This window comes from Dendrobates tinctorius, unplaced genomic scaffold (genome assembly GCF_039654945.1).
Source record: "Dendrobates tinctorius isolate UK_male_01 unplaced genomic scaffold, ASM3965494v1 ptg000202l, whole genome shotgun sequence".
Lineage (NCBI taxonomy): Eukaryota > Metazoa > Chordata > Amphibia > Anura > Dendrobatidae > Dendrobates > Dendrobates tinctorius.
In genome coordinates, this window is record NW_027361869.1 from 1,856,896 (window position 1) to 1,881,442 (window position 24,547).

The following is a 24,547-nucleotide window of genomic DNA, read 5'->3' on the forward strand; positions in this document are numbered from 1 at the left end:
TGCTAGACAGCAGTACTTGACCAGCGCTTACAAGGTCTTTTCTACTGAGCTTGTAAGCAAAGTTTTTAAACTATCCAGGATTGCTGGAAAGTGTGGTTAGCTCCGAATCCCAGGAAGTTTCATCGCAACACTTACACGCTAGATAGCAGCGGTGGTCGGTGTCCACAACAATAAGTTGTATACAATATGAAAAGTGATAACTGCGCGATCGTGGCCAGCTTCAAAGCAGCGCTTACAAGCTCTTTAGGAAAAAAAAGCACTGAGCATGTTTTGCTGTTGATCAGCAGTGGTCGGTCTCCAAGGCAACGAGCTGTAAAGAAAAGAAAGCTGTTAATATTTCAAGAAAGACTTCCACATTTTATTAAGCAGCAAATTGCTAAATTTCTTGTATTTGCAAAAGTGCTTGTCTGAAAATATCCCATCTATGAAGATGGAAATGAGATTTCATGGCGCCTGCCTGAATACTAATACTAGATGGCTTTTTACATTTCATTGGACACAATTGGGACAGATTTAGATTGACGTCAGTATAGCGTCTGCTTTATGGGTCCGATCCCTGGAACCGAACCTTGACCACCATGAGGTTCAATGTCACACGGAACAGGAAAACCGAAGCTCCAATTACCGAGAGCCCGAGGTGCTCCGATATCTCTGGATTTGCCCTCTATTTCTTTAGTTAGACCCCATTCACACTATGGTTTTTAATACTCTGTTTTTCTTAGCCAAAAAGTAGAAGTGGAGAGAAAAGCCTGACATGTCTCACCTGCTGCAGAACCTCTTTGTAAAGAGGAAGCTTGAGCTTTGTGAAAGTGTGATTTATTGTCATTCTTTTGCAGGCACCTGCCGGGACTTGTGTCTGTACCTCCCTGTAAAACGGGATTCAGCGTATGTGCCGACAGGGCCATAGACGATAATGGTGCTGGCAGAGCGAATGTGCGCTCAGTCGTGCATCGTTTTATGGCCTGTATGCCTACTGGAGGCGGACACTCAGATGTAGCAGACTGTGTCAGTGTCCGCATCCAGTAGGCGTATACACCCGAAAACGATGCACGACAGGGCATACGATCGCTTTCCAAGCACCATTATATGGTCTATGGCCCCATCAGTGCATACGTCCGAACCCTGTTTTATCTGCTACAGTCCTAATGGAAACACAAGGACAGGGCATGTCTACCCGCTACATGTCCGGTCACTTCCTCCTCCTGTGCTAGCCACAGAGGCTGCAGTGTGATTAGTTTCTTGGCTCATAGACTCATGGCGGGGTCCTAAATTTAGTATTCCCTCTATTATAGGGAACTGATCATCAATGCTGACAATTTTTATGTGTATCCTCCAGAAATTAACTACTTGGACTTTGCATTGCATCGGTGCTCTGTTATACCTCCTGGAACTGACAAAAGGGCGTTACCATTCTGCTTGATTAAAGGCGTGTATACCACTCTCTGCACTGATTGGACAGTGTCAGTGTGTGTAGGAGCACGCCCCATTCATAAAGGGAAATGGTGACTCCTAATTGTCGAATGTAGTCCTATAATTCCAGGAGGTGTAACAGAGGAACGGCACAGCACAGGTGTGAAATTCTCTAGAACTCCTTTATATCAGACTCATCTTATCACCTGTACCCGGCGGCAGGAACCAGGTGTAGGGGGCTGTAACTCCCCAACTCCGGTGGGATCACTGCTGAGCTATGGACATAACTGACTATATGGGACGGACGGTCGGCTTATGAATCGTAACGCTGCGTCTCTGCCCTCAGTACATCAGTGGAAAATATGCTAATACTTCCAGAATCAGCTTTTCCAAACAGACTTCATATAATTACAGATTTTTAGCCTTCCAATGCAGCGCTGTAAAGCGAGACTGAAATCCTGAAGAAGGATTTGACATTAACCCATTTGTCACTTTTTTCTATTCTAAAAACAATCAGCACTTTTTGACCTTTTCGTGACCATGGTCTGACTCCAGGTCTTTGCCGGGCCGCTGCCATTGTAAAAAGCGTGGAGCATATTTATATAGGTCAGACTGGAACCACAAAGACAGACATTTGCCCAGTGCTCCTTATTTCTGCCTATGCAGAGTCCTTCACAGATCCCCAATATTAAAGAGAGGAGACCAACCTTGACTGTTGGGGCCAATATAGGGGCTTCAGGGTTTGCCCCCTTTGGGATATAAGCCTAGGCTTATAAGTTAATCACTGGTTTGGATACTTTTCAGCCAAGATGGGATTGTAGGAGAGATGGACAGAACCCACCCAGCACATAATGTTCCCCCATCCAAGGTCAGTACCCAGAGCGGGCTGCGGCCATACTAGACAGCAGCTCCATCTTTCCCCGCATGATGTGTAAGTCCTGTATCTCTGCCCCCCCCCTGTGCGCACATCACTGTAGTCCTCCATCTGTAACTGATGTTGCTGGACAGACCCCCTAATAAAAGCGTTCTTCACTGCTTGGCCCCCTCGTTTATTCCCCTTGGTGATCCAGTTTTGCATCCGGCAACTCCCCCCGCTAATGAGGGAAAAGTCGCTGCGCTCCACATAGCGGCTCCTCTGTATGAAGCAGAGCCGAACAATACCCAGCAGCGGGGCTGAAGTGCCGCCATCTCCCTTCTGGAGCTTATTTTGACAACCAGCTGACATCACAAATCCTAGATAATCATTGGGGCTGACAACTTGAAATGAGATGTGAAATCCGTGCTCAACTTTTTTTCATCAAAGAACAGTTATGAAGCGTGATCCCATAGGGGGCCCGAAAAATGTACACAGCCATGTAGTCGTAAAGACGCCCCACCGTGGGTCCCTCACCACAGGGGATTCTGGGTAAAGACCATCACATTTTATTTCTGATAATGAGAGTGTGTGTTTCGTCTTATTCCCTGTCCTTACTCCATTATTCATTGCCTCCACGTCAGTAGGATGTTAGTAAGAGAAGCATTGACAGGTGGTGGGAAACGGCCAGGGACGGAAATAAATACTAAAAGAACAATAAAAATACATCCCTGCGCCTTCAGATAAGACGTAGACTGATCCCACATAATAGAAGCCGCAAGTCCGGAGTATTCTCCATGCATTTATCTACGTGGGTTCCACTGACTTACAGCAAGCGGAGATCAAAGGGTGCGGCCATTATATTGTATGGCAGGTTAGGGCAGATCAATGTGATAAAGGGTTAAAATATCACTATAATCTTTCTTTCTCTATATCTATCCCTTATCTATCTATCCATTATCTATCCCTTTCTTTATATCCATCTATTATCATCTATTTATTATCTTTCTATTATCTATTAACTATCATCCATCTAATATCTATATATTATCTATCTATCTATTATCATCTATTATCTATATATTATCTATCTATCTATTATCTATATATTATCTATCTATCTATAATCTATTATCATCTATTATCTATATATTATCTATCTATCTATAATCTATCATCTGTCTATTATCTATATATTATCTATCTATCTATCTATAATCTATTATCATCTTCTATTATCTGCCTATTAACTCTCATCTATGTATCTATTATCTATTTTTTTGGTTTTATAGCAGGGATATCTTCTATAAAGCAGAGCGGCTTATAATTACCGGACCTATTAACATTGGTGATTTTGATGCGTTAGGCAGAGCCATGAAGGTGATAAATGTGCGTTAAGTATCTGCAGACTGAGAGATCAAACGAGGGCGCGAGGTTTAAGTCGATGCTCAGGAATGGCAGGAGAAGGACTGAATTAGACTCAGGGCTTCCCTGCACATGAACCCTGTCCTTCGGCTGGCAGACATATCGGGGCTTCCCTCGAGAGCGGCTCCTCATCATATCGCAGTCCATTTACAAATGAAGTGGGTTATTGAATTCCTCCATTTGCTTGTGCAGCGCTCGCAGCTGCATCTATACGCGCACGTCCTCCGCACGTCCACAGCACATACACACAAGCACTAAGTTTGTGCCCAAAGGGAAGCTGCCGCCTTACCGAGATCACATAATGTGATTTCTCCTTGGGCAACAATTGTTTTCAATCAAGACTTTGACCATCCTGAAAGCCCGGCCGTTACCCCGGGGCGAGCGGACGTCGCAGCCCATCCGAGCGCTGGTTGTTTGTGTGTGTTGGTAGGGGTTGTCCATGTTACTGTCAGTGGTATTGGTTACATATGCCTGCACAGACACTGCATATCTGCCATGATTCATCTTGCTGCTGCAGCACAGTCTGTGCACTCTATAAATAGCCGGTGATACAATGCGGTACAGTACCATTCTCCAACATTTCTATTATTTAAGAAGAACCGTCATGGCTTAGTGGGAGAAATTGTGATTTTTCTTTTCCCCTAGAAGACCCATAGATGCTCTGTCCTTGGTCCTGAGAGCGGCGAAGAAGGAGAGTTGTCCAGGAGGCTCCAATAACACCTCCTATTTTATCCCACCCGCAGGTCCACTGGAGGCTTCTCAAAGCTAACCCACAGGTTGTCACTGAAGGAGAGGTCCGAGAAGAACGATGCTGAGCCCGCACCGCTGGAGCAGCCCGCATTCAGACCACGATCACTGAGCATTGAATGGTGAGAATAGTGGGACGCAGCCGGACTGGCCTACGGAAAAGACATGGTGGTCGTAGAGTAGACAGTTCTGGTCTGGTGCCATGTTGGATGTTCTTTATAGACTTTACAAATTTTGGATTGGGTATCTCAAGTTTTGCATGAGTCATAAAAATAGTTAAGATCTCATTGACCACTTGACGTATTGCAAAGGTTGTTGTCTTTCCAATTGAGACTTGATCTAATGAAGGTTGTCTTGATCTAATGAAGGTTGTCTTCTACACAACCTCATTGATATACATCCATTATGTGCAGATCACGGTTGAGCATAAAGATTTCTTTACTGCGTGGACCCTGAACCAGAGCCCTGCAAACCTCCTACTTGTCAGCATCCCCAGCACCTATTCTAATTAGTAGGCCTGGCCCAATGTCATGCGTGTGTCCTGCTATAATGATGATGTTGCACCAACCTGGTGGACATGGACAACCAATGTGGCTTCTGGAACAGGGTCTAGGGAACCTTTTCGCTCAACTCTAGTGTAGATCCATTGTGACATGGTGAACCTAAACTCAAGTTTATGTATGTTAGGTATCAAATTACTGTAGTTTTGGGATCCTGTTCATCAACTTGGGATTTGGCCAAGTTCACCATGACCATCTTCCTAAGGTGACACGATGGGCATGACATCTCAGTGATATGTTTGGTCCTTGAATTCCTAGCCATCTGCATTTGTTTTTTTTCTCTGGCATATTGACAGCTATGCTGCCTGCCATGGTGCCTACACCCTTGTGGTAGAGGTTCTTCAGAACTTTTGCTTCCTGAAGTTAAATTGTGCCCCTTTCTTATATAATGACTGAAGATACAGCTTCTCCCGGAATGGTGATCATTTTTGTAGGCCCCAAATACTGTTTCACATTTGGAGGCCTTGGCTCTATGGAGTAACCAGACACTATGACCATTAGACAATCCATAGCTGGAACATTGATGGGGCAAATATTGGCAATTAGAAAGCATTTGGAAATGTGCTAATAATTTGGGGTTGCCTAAAACGTGACACCGCCTTTAAGACACACAGAACATTAAAAGGGACATTTCACCCTAAAAGATGTTCTCTACTTTGTCAATGGACTCGTCTAACAAGTAGATGTTGTCCACACAGCCATCCTCCTGCTGCGACCTCCATTAATCAGATGTAATCTATGGGTAAATCTGGCAGTAAGTGTTCAGTTTTCCTGCAGTGCCCCCACAGGGAAAATTAAGTATTACACAGCTCCCATTGAAATCCGTGAGTTGTCTGTGAAATACCGGACATATCTCCCAGAGAGAAGCTCTTTGTAATCGTTTTTCATTTTGGGTAACAGCTGAAAATCCTGAATACTAAAGTGGATCTGTCACCAGATTTCACAATACATTATGAAATAGATTTCACAGACCTGATGAGGCCGGTGGACTTACTGTATACACTCTTTCTGATATGGATTTTAAATGCTAAAATTGAAATTAGACTTTTATACATTGAACTCCTAAAATGATTATTAATTTTCGTAGCAGCTTTTCTAATATGGATGTTCACAATAGGGACATCGGCCACATCAGGTCTAAGTGAGCTAACAATGTACGCGGTTTGTATTGTGCTATCAGGTGACGGATCAGCTTTATTAGTGACGCCAAATTTATATATAATGATGTGTGTTACAAGAATGGCCGCTTTCCTGCCTCTTTAGCGGTGATTGTCTGATCTCACAACTTGGCAGGTGTCAGCCGTATATAATGTGCCTGACGAGAAGTAAACCGCAGTGGAGACAGTGCGATCTTTGTCATTAGGACTCGGCCTGACATTCCCTCATAACTAACATCATTGTCATATCTGCCAAATTTTTCTGAACCAGGTAATGTGCCCTAAGGAAGCAAAAACAAAAAAAAGGCATTCTGGTCACATCCATGGAAAATCGCGTCATTCCTGCTGTTCTGGCAGCCGTCACAAAGACGTATACAATGTGCAAGTGACTGCCGCCGTCGGTCGTGTGCCTGCAGCTGGTGGAGGAGCTAGATGGGGCTGTATACAGGGGTGACACAGGTCATTAATCTGGGACACATACGCTTCCATATACTGGGGTAACATCTTCACATCAGTAAATAACTTCTAATATACATTGTGTGTCAGCTGTGCACTTTCAAGATCTCTTGTTTGCTGTCAGAGAATAGAAATGACCACTGGGAGCATCCAAAGACTGACCCGAAAATGTGCAGCAGGGCTCACCAGAATAGAGAGATCATCTATCTACTATCACACTCTCTAAACAATTTTCCTTTCTGCTGCCCAGGAATGGAAAGCTATGGCTCTGCCAGCAAGCAGAGGTCCTGACAATAGTCAGCAATGGGAGATTTTCAGCTCTGAAACATGCAGAATAGGGAGCACAGCTCTGGAACATAATACAGGATGTAACTCAGGATCAGTAATGTAATGTATGTACACAGTGACTGCACCAGCAGAATAGTGAGTGCAGCTCTGGAGTATAATACAGGGTGTAACTCAGTATCAGTAATGTAATGTATGTACACAGTGACTGCACCAGCAGAATAGTGAGTGCAGCTCTGGAGTATAATACAGGAGGTAACTCAGGATCAGTAATGTATGTACACAGTGACTCCACCAGCAGAATAGTGAGTGCAGCTCTGTGGTATAATACTGGAGGTAACTCAGTATCAGTAATGTAATGTATGTACACAGTGACTGCACCAGCAGAATAGTGAGTGCAGCTCTGGGGTATAATAGAGGATGTAACTCAGGATCAGTAATGTAATGTATGTACACAGTGACTGCACCAGCAGAATAGTGAGTGCAGCTCTGGGGTATAATACAGGAGGTAACTCAGGATCAGTAATGTATGTACACAGTGACTCCACCAGCAGAATAGTCAGTGCAGCTCTGGGGTATAATACTGGAGGTAACTCAGTATCAGTAATGTAATGTATGTACACAGTGACTACACCAGCAGAATAGTGAGTGCAGCTCTGGAGTGTAATACAGGATACAGGATGTAACTCAGGATCAGTAATGTATGTACACAGTGACTGCACCAGCAGAATAGTGAGTGCAGCTCTGGGGTATAATACAGGAGGTAACTCAGGATCAGTAATGTATGTACACAGTGACTCCACCAGCAGAATAGTGAGTGCAGCTCTGGGGTATAATACTGGAGGTAACTCAGTATCAGTAATGTGATGTATGTACACAGTGACTGCACCAGCAGAATAGTGAGTGCAGCTCTGGAGTATAATACAGGAGGTAACTCAGGATGAGTAATGTAATGTATGTACACAGTGACTGCACCAGCAGAATAGTGAGTGCAGCTCTGGAGTATAATACAGGAGGTAACTCAGGATGAGTAATGTAATGTATGTACACAGTGACTCCACCAGCAGAATAGTGAGTGCAGCTCTGGGGTACAATACTGGAGGTAACTCAGTATCAGTAATGTAATGTATGTACACAGTGACTGCACCAGCAGAATAGTGAGTGCAGCTCTGGAGTGTAATACAGGATGTAACTCAGTATCAGTAATGTATGTACACAGTGACTGCACCAGCAGAATAGTGAGTGCAGCTCTGGGGTATAATACAGGATGTAACTCAGTATCAGTAATGTAATGTATGTACACAGTGACTGCACCAGCAGAATAGTGAGTGCAGCTCTGGGGTATAATACAGGATGTAACTCAGGATCAGTAATGTAATGTATGTACACAGTGACTGCACCAGCAGAATAGTGAGTGCAGCTCTGGAGTATAATACAGGGTGTAACTCAGTATCAGTAATGTAATGTATGTACACAGTGACTGCACCAGCAGAATAGTGAGTGCAGCTCTGGAGTATAATACAGGAGGTAACTCAGGATCAGTAATGTATGTACACAGTGACTCCACCAGCAGAATAGTGAGTGCAGCTCTGGGGTATAATACTGGAGGTAACTCAGTATCAGTAATGTAATGTATGTACACAGTGACTGCACCAGCAGAATAGTGAGTGCAGCTCTGGGGTATAATAGAGGATGTAACTCAGGATCAGTAATGTAATGTATGTACACAGTGACTGCACCAGCAGAATAGTGAGTGCAGCTCTGGGGTATAATACAGGAGGTAACTCAGGATCAGTAATGTATGTACACAGTGACTCCACCAGCAGAATAGTGAGTGCAGCTCTGGGGTATAATACTGGAGGTAACTCAGTATCAGTAATGTAATGTATGTACACAGTGACTACACCAGCAGAATAGTGAGTGCAGCTCTGGAGTGTAATACAGGATACAGGATGTAACTCAGGATCAGTAATGTATGTACACAGTGACTGCACCAGCAGAATAGTGAGTGCAGCTCTGGGGTATAATACAGGAGGTAACTCAGGATCAGTAATGTATGTACACAGTGACTCCACCAGCAGAATAGTGAGTGCAGCTCTGGGGTATAATACTGGAGGTAACTCAGTATCAGTAATGTGATGTATGTACACAGTGACTGCACCAGCAGAATAGTGAGTGCAGCTCTGGAGTATAATACAGGAGGTAACTCAGGATGAGTAATGTAATGTATGTACACAGTGACTGCACCAGCAGAATAGTGAGTGCAGCTCTGGAGTATAATACAGGAGGTAACTCAGGATGAGTAATGTAATGTATGTACACAGTGACTCCACCAGCAGAATAGTGAGTGCAGCTCTGGGGTACAATACTGGAGGTAACTCAGTATCAGTAATGTAATGTATGTACACAGTGACTGCACCAGCAGAATAGTGAGTGCAGCTCTGGAGTGTAATACAGGATGTAACTCAGTATCAGTAATGTATGTACACAGTGACTGCACCAGCAGAATAGTGAGTGCAGCTCTGGGGTATAATACAGGATGTAACTCAGTATCAGTAATGTAATGTATGTACACAGTGACTGCACCAGCAGAATAGTGAGTGCAGCTCTGGGGTATAATACAGGATGTAACTCAGGATCAGTAATGTAATGTATGTACACAGTGACTGCACCAGCAGAATAGTGAGTGCAGCTCTGGGGTATAATACAGGAGGTAACTCAGGATGAGTAATGTAATGTATGTACACAGTGACTGCACCGGCAGAATAGTGAGTGCAGCTCTGGAGTAAAATACATGATGTAACTCAAGGTCAGTAATGTAATATATGTACACAATAACTGCACCGGCAGAAGAGTGAGTGCAGCTCTGGAGTATAATACAGGATGTAACTCAGGATCTGTAATGCAATGTATGTACACAGTGACTGCACCAGCAGAATAGTGAGTGCAGCTCTGGGGTATAATACAGGAGGTAACTCAGTATCAGTAATGTATGTACACAGTGACTGCACCAGCAGAATAGTGAGTGCAGCTCTGGAGTATAATACAGGATGTAACACAGGATCAGTAATGTATGTACACAGTGATTGCACCAGCAGAATAGTGAGTGCAGCTCTGGGGTATAATACAGGATGTAACTCAGGATCAGTAATGTAATGTATGTACACAGTGACTGCACCAGCAGAATAGTGAGTGCAGCTCTGGGGTATAATACAGGATGTAACTCAGGATCAGTAATGTAATGTATGTACACAGTGACTGCACCAGCAGAATAGTGAGTACAGTTCAGGTACATGGATTCTGGCTTGGCTTTTATCCTAAGTCATGTAACAAGGCTTGTTAAAGGGTCGAGAATTTACTTTTAGGATTGCTACTTCTACTTCTACTGAAGAGACAATTTGCATAATTAGCATATTTCCCAGAGGAGCATTGTGGCTTTAAGTCTCCTCATCTCGACATGCTTAGCATGTCATTTTCGGCAAGGAGAAATGATACTTCTTGGATACACAGTGACTGTACCAGCAGAATAGTGAGTGCAGCTCTGGGGTATAATACAGGAGGTAACTCAGGATCAGTACAGGATCAGTAATGTAATGTATGTACACAGTGACTGCACCAGCAGAATAGTGAGTACAGCTCTGGGTTATAATACAGGATGTAACTCTGGATCAGTAATGTAATGTATGTACACAGTGACTGCACCAGCAGAATAGTGAGTGCAGCTCTGGGGTATAATACAGGATGTAACTCAGGATCAGTAATGTATGTACACAGTGACTGCACCAGCAGAATAGTGAGTGCAGCTCTGGAGTATAATACAGGATGTAACTCAGGATCAGAAATGTAATGTATGTACACAGTGACTGCACCAGCAGAATAGTGAGTGCAGCTCTGGAGTATAATACAGGATGTAACGCAGGATCAGTACAGGATCAGTAATGTAATGTATGTATAAAAGCTTCCAGGGGTCAGCCGAAAGGGTGGGTGGGTGAAGAGGAAGTCATTGGCCCTGGGCATCTGACTTTAACCCATGTAGGTGTGGTTGGATGACCCTTCCCCTTTAATCCCATTGGTCAGTTGGGCATCCCAATTAGTGCTTCACCTGGGGAGTGGTGGAAAGGGGGGAATTGGGCACTGAACAGCCTTTAACTCTATTTTAGCCATAATGGGCTCCCCAGTCAGAGGCACGTTCCTTATTTAGTACCGTACCTGCCAGCACAGGAGGTAACTGTAGAAGGGATTTTAAGTGGGTTTTGAAGGCGGACAATATTGGGGAGTCATAACGTAGTATAATAATAAAACTGAGTAAATGTAGTGTGTTTCAGTTTTGAACTATCCCATAATCCATGTCTAAGGTTGGTTTCACATTTGCGTTTTTTGCGCTGCGTTTTTGCGCATACTTTTTTTTCCTATACTTAACATGGGTGCGCATTGGCATGCGTTTGTACGCGTATGCATTTTTTTGTAGTGTGCGCCCGGGCGCACCAAATGCATCCTGTTGCATTTTTTGTGTGCGTCCGACCTGTCTCAAAAAAACGCATGCGCACGCAATGCGCACAAAATTCACCCAAAAGGCACATTAAAGTCTATGGGAGCGCTGACGTGCGCATGGTTAGCGCATGCTTTTTTTTTTGCAAAAAAACAAGAAAACGCATAAAAACGCATGATGCGTTTTTTATGCGCGTGTGCACTGTGCACGCAGCAAAAAAAACGCAAGTGTGAAAGTAGCCTAACAGAATTCGGATAATGATTCATGTCGTGACGGTAACTTATCACAGATATACACATTTGCTTATGTCGTGTTTTCGGCCGGTGGCCAAGTGATTACATTCTTCGTGTTAAAAGATGCCAACGTCAGCCACATTTCCCATGCCGGCTTCCCTCGCCCTCCTTTCTCCAATCTCTCACTAATGACCCTGGAGTCTCTTTGCTTTCGCTAGTAATGCTATCTGGGAGTTGTTGTTCAAGCCGCTCGGGTTCTTGGACGGGGCCCATGTTCTTGTGGACTGCGGTGTGTGTGTGAAAGTACTTCGTGGTGGGCTCATAAGCCAAGAGGCGAATGCAGAAACTTGGCCGGGAACACTCAGAGGGTGGATGGAATCGGGACTGGAAGGGAGATAAACAGTAGGGCTTTTCCCACCCATTCTGGGAAACCTATGTGGGCCTGTGGTGGGGGGAAATAAATGAAGTCTGTCAAGTTTGTGGTTTCTTTTCCTGGTGCCTCGTTAATATCTTATTGAGATTCTGTCTCACAAAATAGAAATCATGTTTATTGGAGTCATTAGATCTGCTCTTAGGGGCAGGATACCAACGCGAAATTCATACTATGGGTTTCCTGTATTAGGTTTCATGGCTTGCGGCGGAGCTGAGTACACATTACGCGGCCATGTTAAAATGTTCTTGTTGTTGAAACCTTGTGGATATTCTGGACGGTGCGGAGATGTGGACTCCAATAGAAAGGCCATAAATCAAAGCGCAGCTTCAATTCTCCACCGCGGTCAAAGGTCCACTGTGATTGGTTGACGGACAGTTTTATTGTTCCATGCTTTTTGATAACGTGAAAGGGGCTATTTGGGGATTTTTTATTTTTTTTCAGTGAAATATCTATGACTGCCCTAAAATAATGATAGAATGGATAGTCGGCATCACCGATCCCCTTCGGATCCTGTTCACGCACTTTCCCAGTTTCCGCTGGTCTCTGCCCTTCTCTATTAGAAAGGTGGAAATGTCTGCTTAGCCCATTATTGGCTGCAGCGATGACCCTCCTCATCCAGTGATTGGCAAAGCAGGCATTTTTGGCAACTTCTGATGTGTCGAATATGGAACCAATAAGCTTGAGGCCAGATGAGTGCCGAAACAAGATCAGCAGGGGATTGGCGAGGGCCAAGTATAAGGGATCATTCACACATACGATTTATCATACGAGTGGTTTTCACTTACTGTATTACTCCAAAATGTAGGAAATGGCGCATAACAGGGGAAAGTTACTTTGTATGCACAGTGCACTGATCAATGTTCCCAACAGGATGCACCACATTTTGGAGAATCTGTCGCTGGCAGGAAGCAACCCCAAGTAGCATAAGGGTTCATACATAAGGCGTTCAGCTTGAACCCAAGATTTTCCATAGTATTTACTGCAGAAAAAATGACAAAGTAGACCCCAGATAAAATGAAGATTTACAAAGCAAAAAGCGGGCACACAAATGTGTTTTAAACAATGTTTTGCAACTTTTTTGAAGAGGCCATAACCAAAACTGCAAGAAAAACTTGCCACAATTTGTTACATTATTATCATTTCATGTAATTTACGTCACATCCTATTGACTTGCAGAGAATGTAAAAAAGTCACATGCGCCACTTTTGTGGTAGAGTTTCTACCAATTTACTTATCGGATCGAAGGCCTGGACTTGTGCCAATGTGAAGGCAAATGTCCGTAGATGCAGCTGTCTGCGGGCTTCCCTATTCCATCTGTCAAACAGCAACTAAACAGAAAGAGCTAAAGCAAATGTGAAGAGATTTACTATTAAGCTTCTGTTCTTTATTGGTTAGAAAAGGAGAATTTACATCTGACATTGAAAACTGAGTCTTGACGGACCTATGATAATTTCAATTTGCCTAACAATGGATCCATTACTTTCGTTATGACCCCCAAACCTGTGAATATATCCGTTATGACTCTTCAACCTGTGCGTGTATCCATGATTTCCGAACCTGGGTGTACAGTATATCCGTCATGACTCCAGAAGTCATGTGGCCAAAGTTGTAGCCATCGGGGCCTTTTTTACAGCTGTAGTTCTCACCATCTCTGTTCGGCATCATTCACACGGCAGTTTTTCTCGTACGGGTAATATCCATGTTTTCAACTCTGGTACCTAGGATGAGAATCTACGAGGAAGTTCACTTGCCCGATTTTTTCCTATGACCAAGTGGTCCACATGACAGTGCACTTGTCCAGTATTGATCCGAGAGTCTGATCAAACTCACCAATGCAAATCTCTGGGTCTGTGAAAATATTGGACAGCACTCGGATGCCATCTGTGTACTGTCCATTTTTCATGGACTGTTTGATACGAGAAGCTGTAGAAACCTCCAGCAGTTATTTATTTGTATTCGAGAAACACTAATGAAACTGTGACCAAACTCTGCTAACTCTGATCAGAACACTGATGAAACCGCGACCAAACTATGATGACTGATCAGAACACTGATGAAATTGCGACCAAACTATGATGACCCTGATCAGAACACTGATGAAACCGCAAACAAACTATGATGACTGATCAGAACACTGATGAAACTGCAACCAAACTCTGATGACGCTGATCAGAACACTGATGAAACTGTGACCAAACTCTGCTGACTCTGATCATAACACTGATGAAACTGTGACCAAACTCTGCTGACTCTGATCAGAACACTGATGAAACTGATCAGAACACTGATGAAACTGTGACCAAACTCTGCTGACTCTGATCAGAACACTGATGAAACTGATCAGAACACTGATGAAACTGTGACCAAACTCTGCAGACTCTGATCAGAACACTGATGAAACTGATCAGAACACTGATGAAACTGTGACCAAACTCTGCTGACTCTGATCAGAACACTGATGAAACTGATCAGAACACTGATGAAACTGTGACCAAACTCTGCTGACTCTGATCAGAACACTGATGAAACTGATCAGAACACTGATGAAACTGTGACCAAACTCTGCTGACTCTGATCAGAACACTGATGAAACTGTGACCAAACTCTGCTGACTCTGATCAGAACACTCATTAAACTGATCAGAACACTGATGAAACTGTGACCAAACTCTGCAGACTCTGATCAGAACACTGATGAAAATGTGACTAAACTCTGCTGACTCTGATCAGAACACTGATGAAACCGCGACCAAACTATGATGACTGATTAGAACACTGATGAAATTGCAACCATCTATGATGACCCTGATCAGAACACTGATGAAACTGACCAAACTCTGATGACGATGATCAAAACACCGATGAAACTGCGACCAAACTCTGCTGACTCTGATCAGAACACTGATGAAACTGACCAAACTCTGCTGACTCTGATCAGAACACTGATAAAACTGTGACCAAACCCTGCCGACTCTGATCAGAACACTGATGAAACTGCGACCAAACTCTGATGACTCTGATCAGAACACTGATGGTACTGTGACCACTCTCTGAAGACTCTGATCAGAACACTGATGAAATTGACCAAACTCTGCTGACTCTGATCAGAACACTGATGAAACTGTGACCAAACTCTGATGACTGATCAGAACACTGATGAAACTGACCATACTCTGATGACGCTGATCAGAACATTGATGAAACTGTGACCAAACTCTGATCAGAATACTGATGAAACTGCGACCAAACTCTGATGACTCTGATCACAACACTGATGAAACTACGACCAAACTCTGATGACTGATCAGAACACTGATGAAACGGTGACCAAACCCTGCTGACTCTGATCAGAACACTGATGAAACTGTGACCAAACTCTGCTGACTCTGATCAGAACACTGATGGAACTGTGACCACTCTCTGAAGACTCTGATCAGAACACTGATGATATTGACCAAACTCTGCTGACTCTGATCAGAACACTGATGACTGATCAGAACACTGATGAAACTGACCAAACTCTGATGACGCTGATCAGAACACTGATGAAACTGTGACCAAACTCTGCTGACTCTGATGAGAACAGTGATGAAACTGCGACCAAACTCTGCAGACTCTGATCAGAACACTGATGAAAATGTGACTAAACTCTGCTGACTCTGATCAGAACACTGATGAAACCGCGACCAAACTATGATGACTGATTAGAACACTGATGAAATTGCAACCATCTGTGATGACCCTGATCAGAACACTGATGAAATTGCAACCATCTATGATGACCCTGATCAGAACACTGATGAAACTGACCAAACTCTGATGACGATGATCAAAACACCGATGAAACTGCGACCAAACTCTGCTGACTCTGATCAGAACACTGATGAAACTGACCAAACTCTGCTGACTCTGATCAGAACACTGATAAAACTGTGACCAAACCCTGCCGACTCTGATCAGAACACTGATGAAACTGCGACCAAACTCTGATGACTGATCAGAACACTGATGAAACTGTGACCAAACTCTGATGACTGATCAGAACACTGATGAAACTGTGACCAAACTCTGATGACTAATCAGAACACTGATGAAACTGTGACCAAACTCTGATGACTGATCAGAACACTGATGAAACTGACCAAACTCTGATGACGCTGATCAGAACATTGATGAAACTGTGACCAAACTCTGATCAGAATACTGATGAAACTGCGACCAAACTCTGATGACTCTGATCACAACACTGATGAAACTACGACCAAACTCTGATGACTGATCAGAACACTGATGAAACGGTGACCAAACCCTGCTGACTCTGATCAGAACACTGATGAAACTGTGACCAAACTCTGCTGACTCTGATCAGAACACTGATGGAACTGTGACCACTCTCTGAAGACTCTGATCAGAACACTGATGAAATTGACCAAACTCTGCTGACTCTGATCAGAACACTGATGAAACCGCGACCAAACTATGATGACTGATTAGAACACTGATGAAATTGCAACCATCTATGATGACCCTGATCAGAACACTGATGAAATTGCAACCATCTATGATGACCCTGATCAGAACACTGATGAAACTGACCAAACTCTGATGACGATGATCAAAACACCGATGAAACTGCGACCAAACTCTGCTGACTCTGATCAGAACACTGATGAAACTGACCAAACTCTGCTGACTCTGATCAGAACACTGATAAAACTGTGACCAAACCCTGCCGACTCTGATCAGAACACTGATGAAACTGCGACCAAACTCTGATGACTGATCAGAACACTGATGAAACTGTGACCAAACTCTGATGACTGATCAGAACACTGATGAAACTGACCAAACTCTGATGACGCTGATCAGAACATTGATGAAACTGTGACCAAACTCTGATCAGAATACTGATGAAACTGCGACCAAACTCTGATGACTCTGATCACAACACTGATGAAACTACGACCAAACTCTGATGACTGATCAGAACACTGATGAAACGGTGACCAAACCCTGCTGACTCTGATCAGAACACTGATGAAACTGTGACCAAACTCTGCTGACTCTGATCAGAACACTGATGGAACTGTGACCACTCTCTGAAGACTCTGATCAGAACACTGATGAAATTGACCAAACTCTGCTGACTCTGATCAGAACACTGATGAAACTGTGACCAAACGCTGATGACTGATCAGAACACTGATGAAACTGACCAAACTCTGATGACGCTGATCAGAACGCTGATGAAACTGTGACCAAACGCTGATGACTGATCAGAACACTGATGAAACTGACCAAACTCTGATGACGCTGATCAGAACACTGATGAAACTGTGACCAAATTCTGATGACGCTGATCAGAACACTGATGAAACCGACCAAACTCTGCTGACTCTGAACAGAACACTGATTAAACTGCGACCAAACTCTGCTGACTCTGATCAGAACACTGATGAAACTGACCAAACTCTGCTGACTCTGATCAGAACACTGATGAAACTGCGACCAAACTCTGCTGACTCTGATCAGAACACTGATGAAACTGACCAAACTCTTATGATGCTGATCAGAACATTGATGAAACTGTGACCAAACTCTGATCAGAACATTGATGAAACTGTGACCAAACTCTGATCAGAACACTGATGAAACTGCGACCAAACGCTGATGACTCCTATCAGACCACTGATCAAACTTTGTAATTTTTATTATACACAAAAAAATACCCGACATGAAGGAGCCCTTAAAGGGGTAGCCCAATGAAAACATGTGAAGCCCCCCCCATACACATTAGATGGCTGTCGGTCAATGGATGACTCTGCCAGCGGCCATCTTGGTAATTTCTCTCATACACAGGAGCACTCGTTTGGCTGGGTGATCCTGTATTCTGTACGGGAGAGCCGTCACCAGACATATCTGATCTTCTGGAGGAGACGATGCAATCGGCGGTCCGAGGCTCCCATACACATTAGATATTGACTAGTTCATCTGGTAATAATCTTATGTATTTAGGGGAACTTTCATCTAGCCATAGGATAAATTACTGAGCGGTGGAGACCTGAACTGATCAATAGAACAGGGGGGAAATGTTTATCCATATTATTATTATTATAACGCTATTTATTCCATGGCGCTTTACAAGGGTGTACATAATAAAAAACAAGAATAGTAATTTTAAAAAACACAGGTCACGACTGGTACAGGAGGAAACAGGACCCTGCCCACGAGGGCTCACAATCTACAAGGGATGGGTGAGGATACAGTAGGTGAGGGTAGAGCTGGTCGTGCATGACTTGATGGATCGGTGGTTACTGCAGGTTGTAGGCTTGTCGGAAGAGCTGAGTCTTCAAGTTCCTTTTGAAGGTTTCCACGGTAGGCGAGAGTCTGATATGTTGGGGTAGAGAGTTCCAGAGTAGATGGGATGCGCGGGAGAAATCTTGTATGCGATTGTGGGAAGAGGAGATAAGAGGGGAGTAGGGAAGGAGATCTTGTGAGGATCGGAGGTTGCTTGCAGGTAAGTACCGGGAAACGAGGTCACAGATGTATGGAGGGCACAGGTTGTGGATGGCTTTGTATGTCATGGTTAGGGTTTTAAACTGGAGTCTTTGGGTAATGGGGAGCCAGTGCAGGGATTGACAGAGGGGTGAGGCCGGGGAATAGTGGGGGGAAGGGTAGATTAGTCGGGCAGCAGAGTTTAGAATAGATTGGAGGGGTGCAAGAGTGTTAAAGGGGAGGCCACAGAGCGGAGGTTGCTATAGTCAAGGCAGGAGATGATGAGGGTATGGATTAGGGTTTTTGAAGATTCTTGGTTGAGGAATGTATGGATCTGGGAAATATTTTTGAGTTGAAGTCGGCAGGATGTGGAGAGGGCTTGGATATGTGGTTTGAAGGAGAGATCAGAGTCAAAGATTACACCAAGGCAGCGAGCTTGTGGGACTGGGGAGAGTGGGCAGCGTTTACTTTAAATAGATAGGTCTGTTTGGGGGTCGAGTGAGATGGGGGAAAGATGATTAATTCTGTTTTGTCCATATTAAGTTTTAGAAATCTAACGGAGATAAAGGATGAAATAGCCGACAGGCATTCTGGTTAGTAGGGAGGTGATATCTGGTCTAGAGGTGTAGATCTGTGTGTCATCAGCATAGAGGTGATACTGAAAGCCACGAGATTCTATGAGCTGTCCCAGGCCGATGGAGTAAATGGAGAAAAGCAGGGGCCCTAGGACTGAACCTTGCGGGATTCCGACTGATAGGGGGCGAGGTGAGGAGATGGTGTGCGAATGGGAGACGCTGAATGTCCGGTCTGTTAGGTATGACGCAATCCAAGATAGGGTCAAGTCTGTGATGCCAAGAGATGATAGGGTCTGTAGTAATAGGGAATGGTCCACTGTGTCAAAGGCAGAGGACAGGTCCAGGAGGAGGACAAAGTAGTGTCGCTTGGCTTTGACAGTCAGTAGGTCACTGGTGACCTTAGTTAGGGCAGTTTTAGTAGAGTGGTGTGGCCGGAAGCCAGATTTTAAGCGGTCCGTCGAAGAGGGAGCAGGAAGAGAGGTGGAAGGACAGTTCAAGATGGACATGTTGTTCCAGTAGTTTTGAGGTATAGGAGAGTAGTGATATAGGGTGATAGCTAGATACAGAGGATGGGTCAAGAGAGGGATTTTTGAGGATGGGTGAGATTGAGGCATATTTGAAGCATGAAGGGAAAACACCAGTTGTTAGTGATAGGTTGAAGAGATGGGCTAGGGTTGGTTTGAATCCTGTGGTGAGGTTTGGGATGAAGTGGGATGGAATCGGGTTGAGTGCACAGATGGTGAGATGTGATCTTGAGAGTAGATGTTATGATATGAAGTGGCGGGACGGATGCCTGGCTATGGCCCCATTCATTCTCCAAGGGCTGCCGGAAATGGTGGTTGAGTGTGTGCACTGCCACTCCGTTCCAAAAGTGCTCCCCTTCTGGTGACTGGTGTAGGTCCCAGCGGTTGGATCCCCACCGTTCACTTATTCAGTGTTTTCCCCAGACAACCCCTTTAAACTTTAGCATTTTACCTATGTCGGCACTGGTTGAACCACCTATGCCCACAACATGCCTGAAGCACAAAGCTAAAAGATTGCAAAAACAAGAGTTCTTCATCACTGTGGAAGTCTATGGTCGTACGTGTCATCACAAGTCTACTGTGTGCACTTGGTGGTTTCATGGTGTGGCTCAGACATTCAGCAGGGCTTTACTGAGGAACATGCAGAGCTGGATGTGCTGCGACGGGGGGAATAACAGGTAGTGTGCACAATATGACGCCCCACAAGGGTGTCATGGCTGTATGGACATAAAGGTATGTAGAAGATTGACAGCAATACCCCAGGTTGTAGCTGCTTCTCCTTCATGGCAGAGAACACAACTCATCTCCATGAGATGAGAAAGAAGGGCCTGCACCACTGTTATCTATGGGCTGTGTGTATGTATATACATATATATGTATGTGTTTTATTTAAGCCTGAACAACCCCTTTAATTCTCAGATTTAGCATGGTGTAGGTGTACATGTAGCTCCCATCATCGGCCGCACGCGGCTCCATAAAGTAGCCAAAGCTTGTAACCTACAAAGCCGAATACGGACTATGGGTGATTAATAACACTAAAAATATGTAAAGTGTTTATAGTCGACGTTCGGCCCCTTCATTAAAACTAGGTTAGGCGCACATTAGTGCTGTCTGTCGGCTGCGCTGTCATCCGTATCTCGGCTTATTCGGCCGCTGACGTCCAATTATACGTCTCCTCGAATCTCTATAAATACACGTAATATAATTATCTGGAATCAAATTCTGCAAGATTTCAATTTACAGAAGAGAATCTCTCCACGGCGCTTGTAGCCTGCATTGTACTTCAGAGCTGCGTGCACAATTCTGCTGACTTCACAGTAACGCAATCTGATGTAGTAAAAAGTAACTGGTCCATTGTTTTATAGACGCTTAACTAAGCTGTTAAGTGTATATCTAAAGACGAGATTGTTTATCATTTCCACTGATGACCAGCAGAATTATGAGTGGAGCTCTGGAGGTAATAAAGTATTTAACTCTGGATCAACACAAGATGGTGTAAGCAATGCGTCCAGGATAAGGTGCCATTCCACATAAAGTTCCACCCGCCTCAGGATCTCCAGACGTATATGCCTTTAGTCTCCTAGATGCTTCTTCATACAATGGACCCTATGATATACAGCGGAGAATAAGAGGTGCATCACTATAAATGTGCACTCTCTCGGCGCCTGTCGGGTGATTGAGGACTGTATGAATACATTTGTGCACGTGCAGTATGAATATGCCCCAATACAGCATACATTACAGCATGCCATATATCCTCGGTCTACTGAACCACCGCACGACCTGCTCTACCCTCTCCTACTGTATCCTCACCCATCCCTGTAGACTGTGAGCCCTCGGGGGCAGGGTCCCCTCTCCTTATATATTAATGCAGCCTTACGCATTGGCGCCCTAGTTGTAGCTCTTTTGTGCACGGTCATGCCCATTCGCTTACACTGGAGAGTGACTTGTGCTTCAGGTATACAGGAGACAGGCAGCATCACACTACATATACAGTGATTCTGCATTCATTTTAACGGCAGGCCAGTAGGGGGCGCTCATGGCTCATCCTTCCCTTGTAAACCTTGCAGTTGTCCATTACATTCCCTAAGACAAGGATATTCTCTGAATCCTCTGGTCATATATTAACCACGTCCTTGCAGTACCACCCTCATCATTGGACAGCGGCCTGTGACCACACACTGCAGTCTGTAAACAAATGTATATAATGACCACTGCAAGGCGGCACCCTGGAGCCTGTGATTGTGGGACTACAACCCCCAGCATGTCCATACATTCAGCATTGTCTCTTCCCTTTTTGCATTTTTATTCCTTTTTTATCACTATGTGCTTTGTGTGACAGCCGCTAAATATAGGCAGGATAAAGCTGATTGTATATGATATCCGCAGCGGCTCCAGCCACAGACAGAGGTAAACATTCGCCTGCTGTAGGTGCGGACATCACAGGACGGCACTCCGGGAATGTGGCAGGATAATCTGCACCATGATTGGCGGGGGGGAGTCCGGCAAATACTTGGAGCATTTAGGGGACAGATATTTTGGGCTGTCGGGAGTGTAATATAGTCCGGATGCTTATCTATCTCCTACAGGAAAAGTTATGTAGTTCTTTATATCATATTGCTAATTGCTGTGAAATGGAAAAAGTTCTGTGTATGGAAAGTCCGTACACCCCAGGGAGAACAAACCGGAGGAAAGCCCCAAATTAAGGTGCTGACAGCCCAAAAACGATCTCTAAGGGAGATGAATACCTTTATAAAGTAGTAACATGTGATTAGTAAAAATGTACATAGAAAGTTGTTATATCCTGTATTACACTTCAGAGCTGCACTCTTACACTTCAGAGCTGCACTCACTATTCTGCTGGTGCAGTCACTGTGTACATACATTACATTACTGATCCTCAGTTACATCCTGTATTATACTCCAGAGCTGCACTCACTATTCTGCTGGTGCAGTCACTGTGTACATACATTACTGATCCTGAGTTACATCCTGTATTATATTCCAGAGCTGCACTCACTATTCTGCTGGTGAGGTCACAGTTTACATACATTACATTACTGATCCTGTACTGATCATGAGTTACATCCTGTATTATACCCCAGAGTTGCACTCACTATTCTGCTGGTGCAGTCACTGTGTACATACATTACATTACTGATCCTGAGTTACATCCTGTATTATACTCCAGAGCTGCACTCACTATTCTGCTGGTGCAGTCACTGTGTACAGACATTACATTACCGATCCTGAGTTACATCCTGTATTATACTCCAGAGCTGCACTCACTATTCTGCTGGTGCAGTCACTGTGTACATACATTACATTACTGATCCTGAGTTACATCCTGTATTATATTCCAGAGCTGCACTCACTATTCTGCTGGTGCAGTCACTGTGTACATACATTACATTACTGATCCTGTACTGATCTAGAGTTACATCCTGTATTATATTCCAGAGCTGCACTCACTATTCTGCTGGTGTAGTCACTGTGTACATACATTACATTACTGATCCTGTACTGATCTTGAGTTACATCCTGTATTATATTCCAGAGCTGCACTCACTATTCTGCTGGTGCAGTCACTGTGTACATACATTACATTACTGATCCTGAGTTACATCCTGTATTATACTCCAGAGCTGCACTCACTATTCTGCTGGTGCAGTCACTGTGTACATACATTACATTACTGATTCCGAGTTACCTCCTGTATTATACCCCAGAGCTGCACTCACTATTCTGCTGGTGCAGTCACTGTGTACAAACATTACATTACTGATCCTGAGTTACATCCTGTATTATACTCCAGAGCTGCACTCACTGTTCTGCTGGTACAGTTACTGTGTACATATATTACATTACTGATCCTGTACTGATCCTGAGTTACATCCTGTATTATACCCCAGAGCTATATCCAAGAAGTATCATTTCTCCTTGCTGAAAATGACATGCTAAGCATGTTGAGATGAGGAGACTTAAAGCCGCAATGCTCCTCTGGGAAATATTCTAATTATGCAAATTGTCTCTTCAGAGAGGAAGAGGACTAGAACTCTAGTGCCACCTATTGAAGTAGCAATCCTAAAAGTCAATGTCGACCCTTTAACAAGCCTTGTTACATGACTTAGGATAAAAGCCAAGCCAGAATCCATGTACATGAACTGCACTCACTATTCTGCTGGTGCAGTCACTGTGTACATACATTACATTACTGATCCTGAGTTACATCCTGTATTATACCCCAGAGCTGCACTCACTATTCTGCTGGTGCAATCACTGTGTACATACATTACTGATCCTGTGTTACATCCTGTATTATACTCCAGAGCTGCACTCACTATTCTGCTGCTGCAGTCACTGTGTACATACATTACTGATCCTGAGTTACATCCTGTATTATACTCCAGAGCTGCACTCACTATTCTGCTGTCTATAAAGAAAAGCAATTTACTGTAGTAAAAACTAACTGTTCCACTACTATATACAGTACAGACCAAAAGTTTGGACACACCTTTTGATTCAAAGAGTTTTCTTTATTTTCATGACTATGAAAATTGTAGATTCACTCTGAAGGCATCAAAACTATGAATTACCACATGTGGAATTATATAATTAAAGTGTGAAACAACTGAAAATATGTCTTATATTTTAGGTTCTTCAAAGTAACCACCTTTTGCTTGTGTTGTGTTGTGCAGAAGTCTGGTGGATACACAGCTGATAGTCCTACTGAATAGATTGTTAGAATTTGTATTATGGCAAGAAAAAAGCAGCTAAGTAAAGAAAAACGAGTGGCCATCATTACTTTAAGAAATGAAGGTCAGTCAGTCTGAAAAATTGGGAAAACTTTGAAAGTGTCCCCAAGTGCAGTGGCAAAAACCATCAAGCGCTACAAAGAAACTGGCTC

At 43.9% G+C, this 24,547-nt stretch overlaps 1 protein-coding gene across 8 annotated transcripts in view; it reads left to right on the top strand.

The window, feature by feature from the left end:
- LOC141057065 (ankyrin repeat and fibronectin type-III domain-containing protein 1-like) overlaps positions 1-24,547 on the top strand; it is a 314,853-nt gene that overhangs the window by 228,250 nt on the left and 62,056 nt on the right. For 5 of the 8 annotated variants that reach the window (XM_073553577.1, XM_073553579.1, XM_073553578.1 and 2 more), the window contains one exon: positions 4,432-4,557. The exons of the other annotated variants lie outside the window; for them this stretch is intronic. In XM_073553577.1, coding sequence (XP_073409678.1) covers positions 4,432-4,557 — 126 coding nt within the window. The remainder of the gene's footprint in view (positions 1-4,431; positions 4,558-24,547) is intronic. 8 annotated transcript variants of the gene reach the window in all.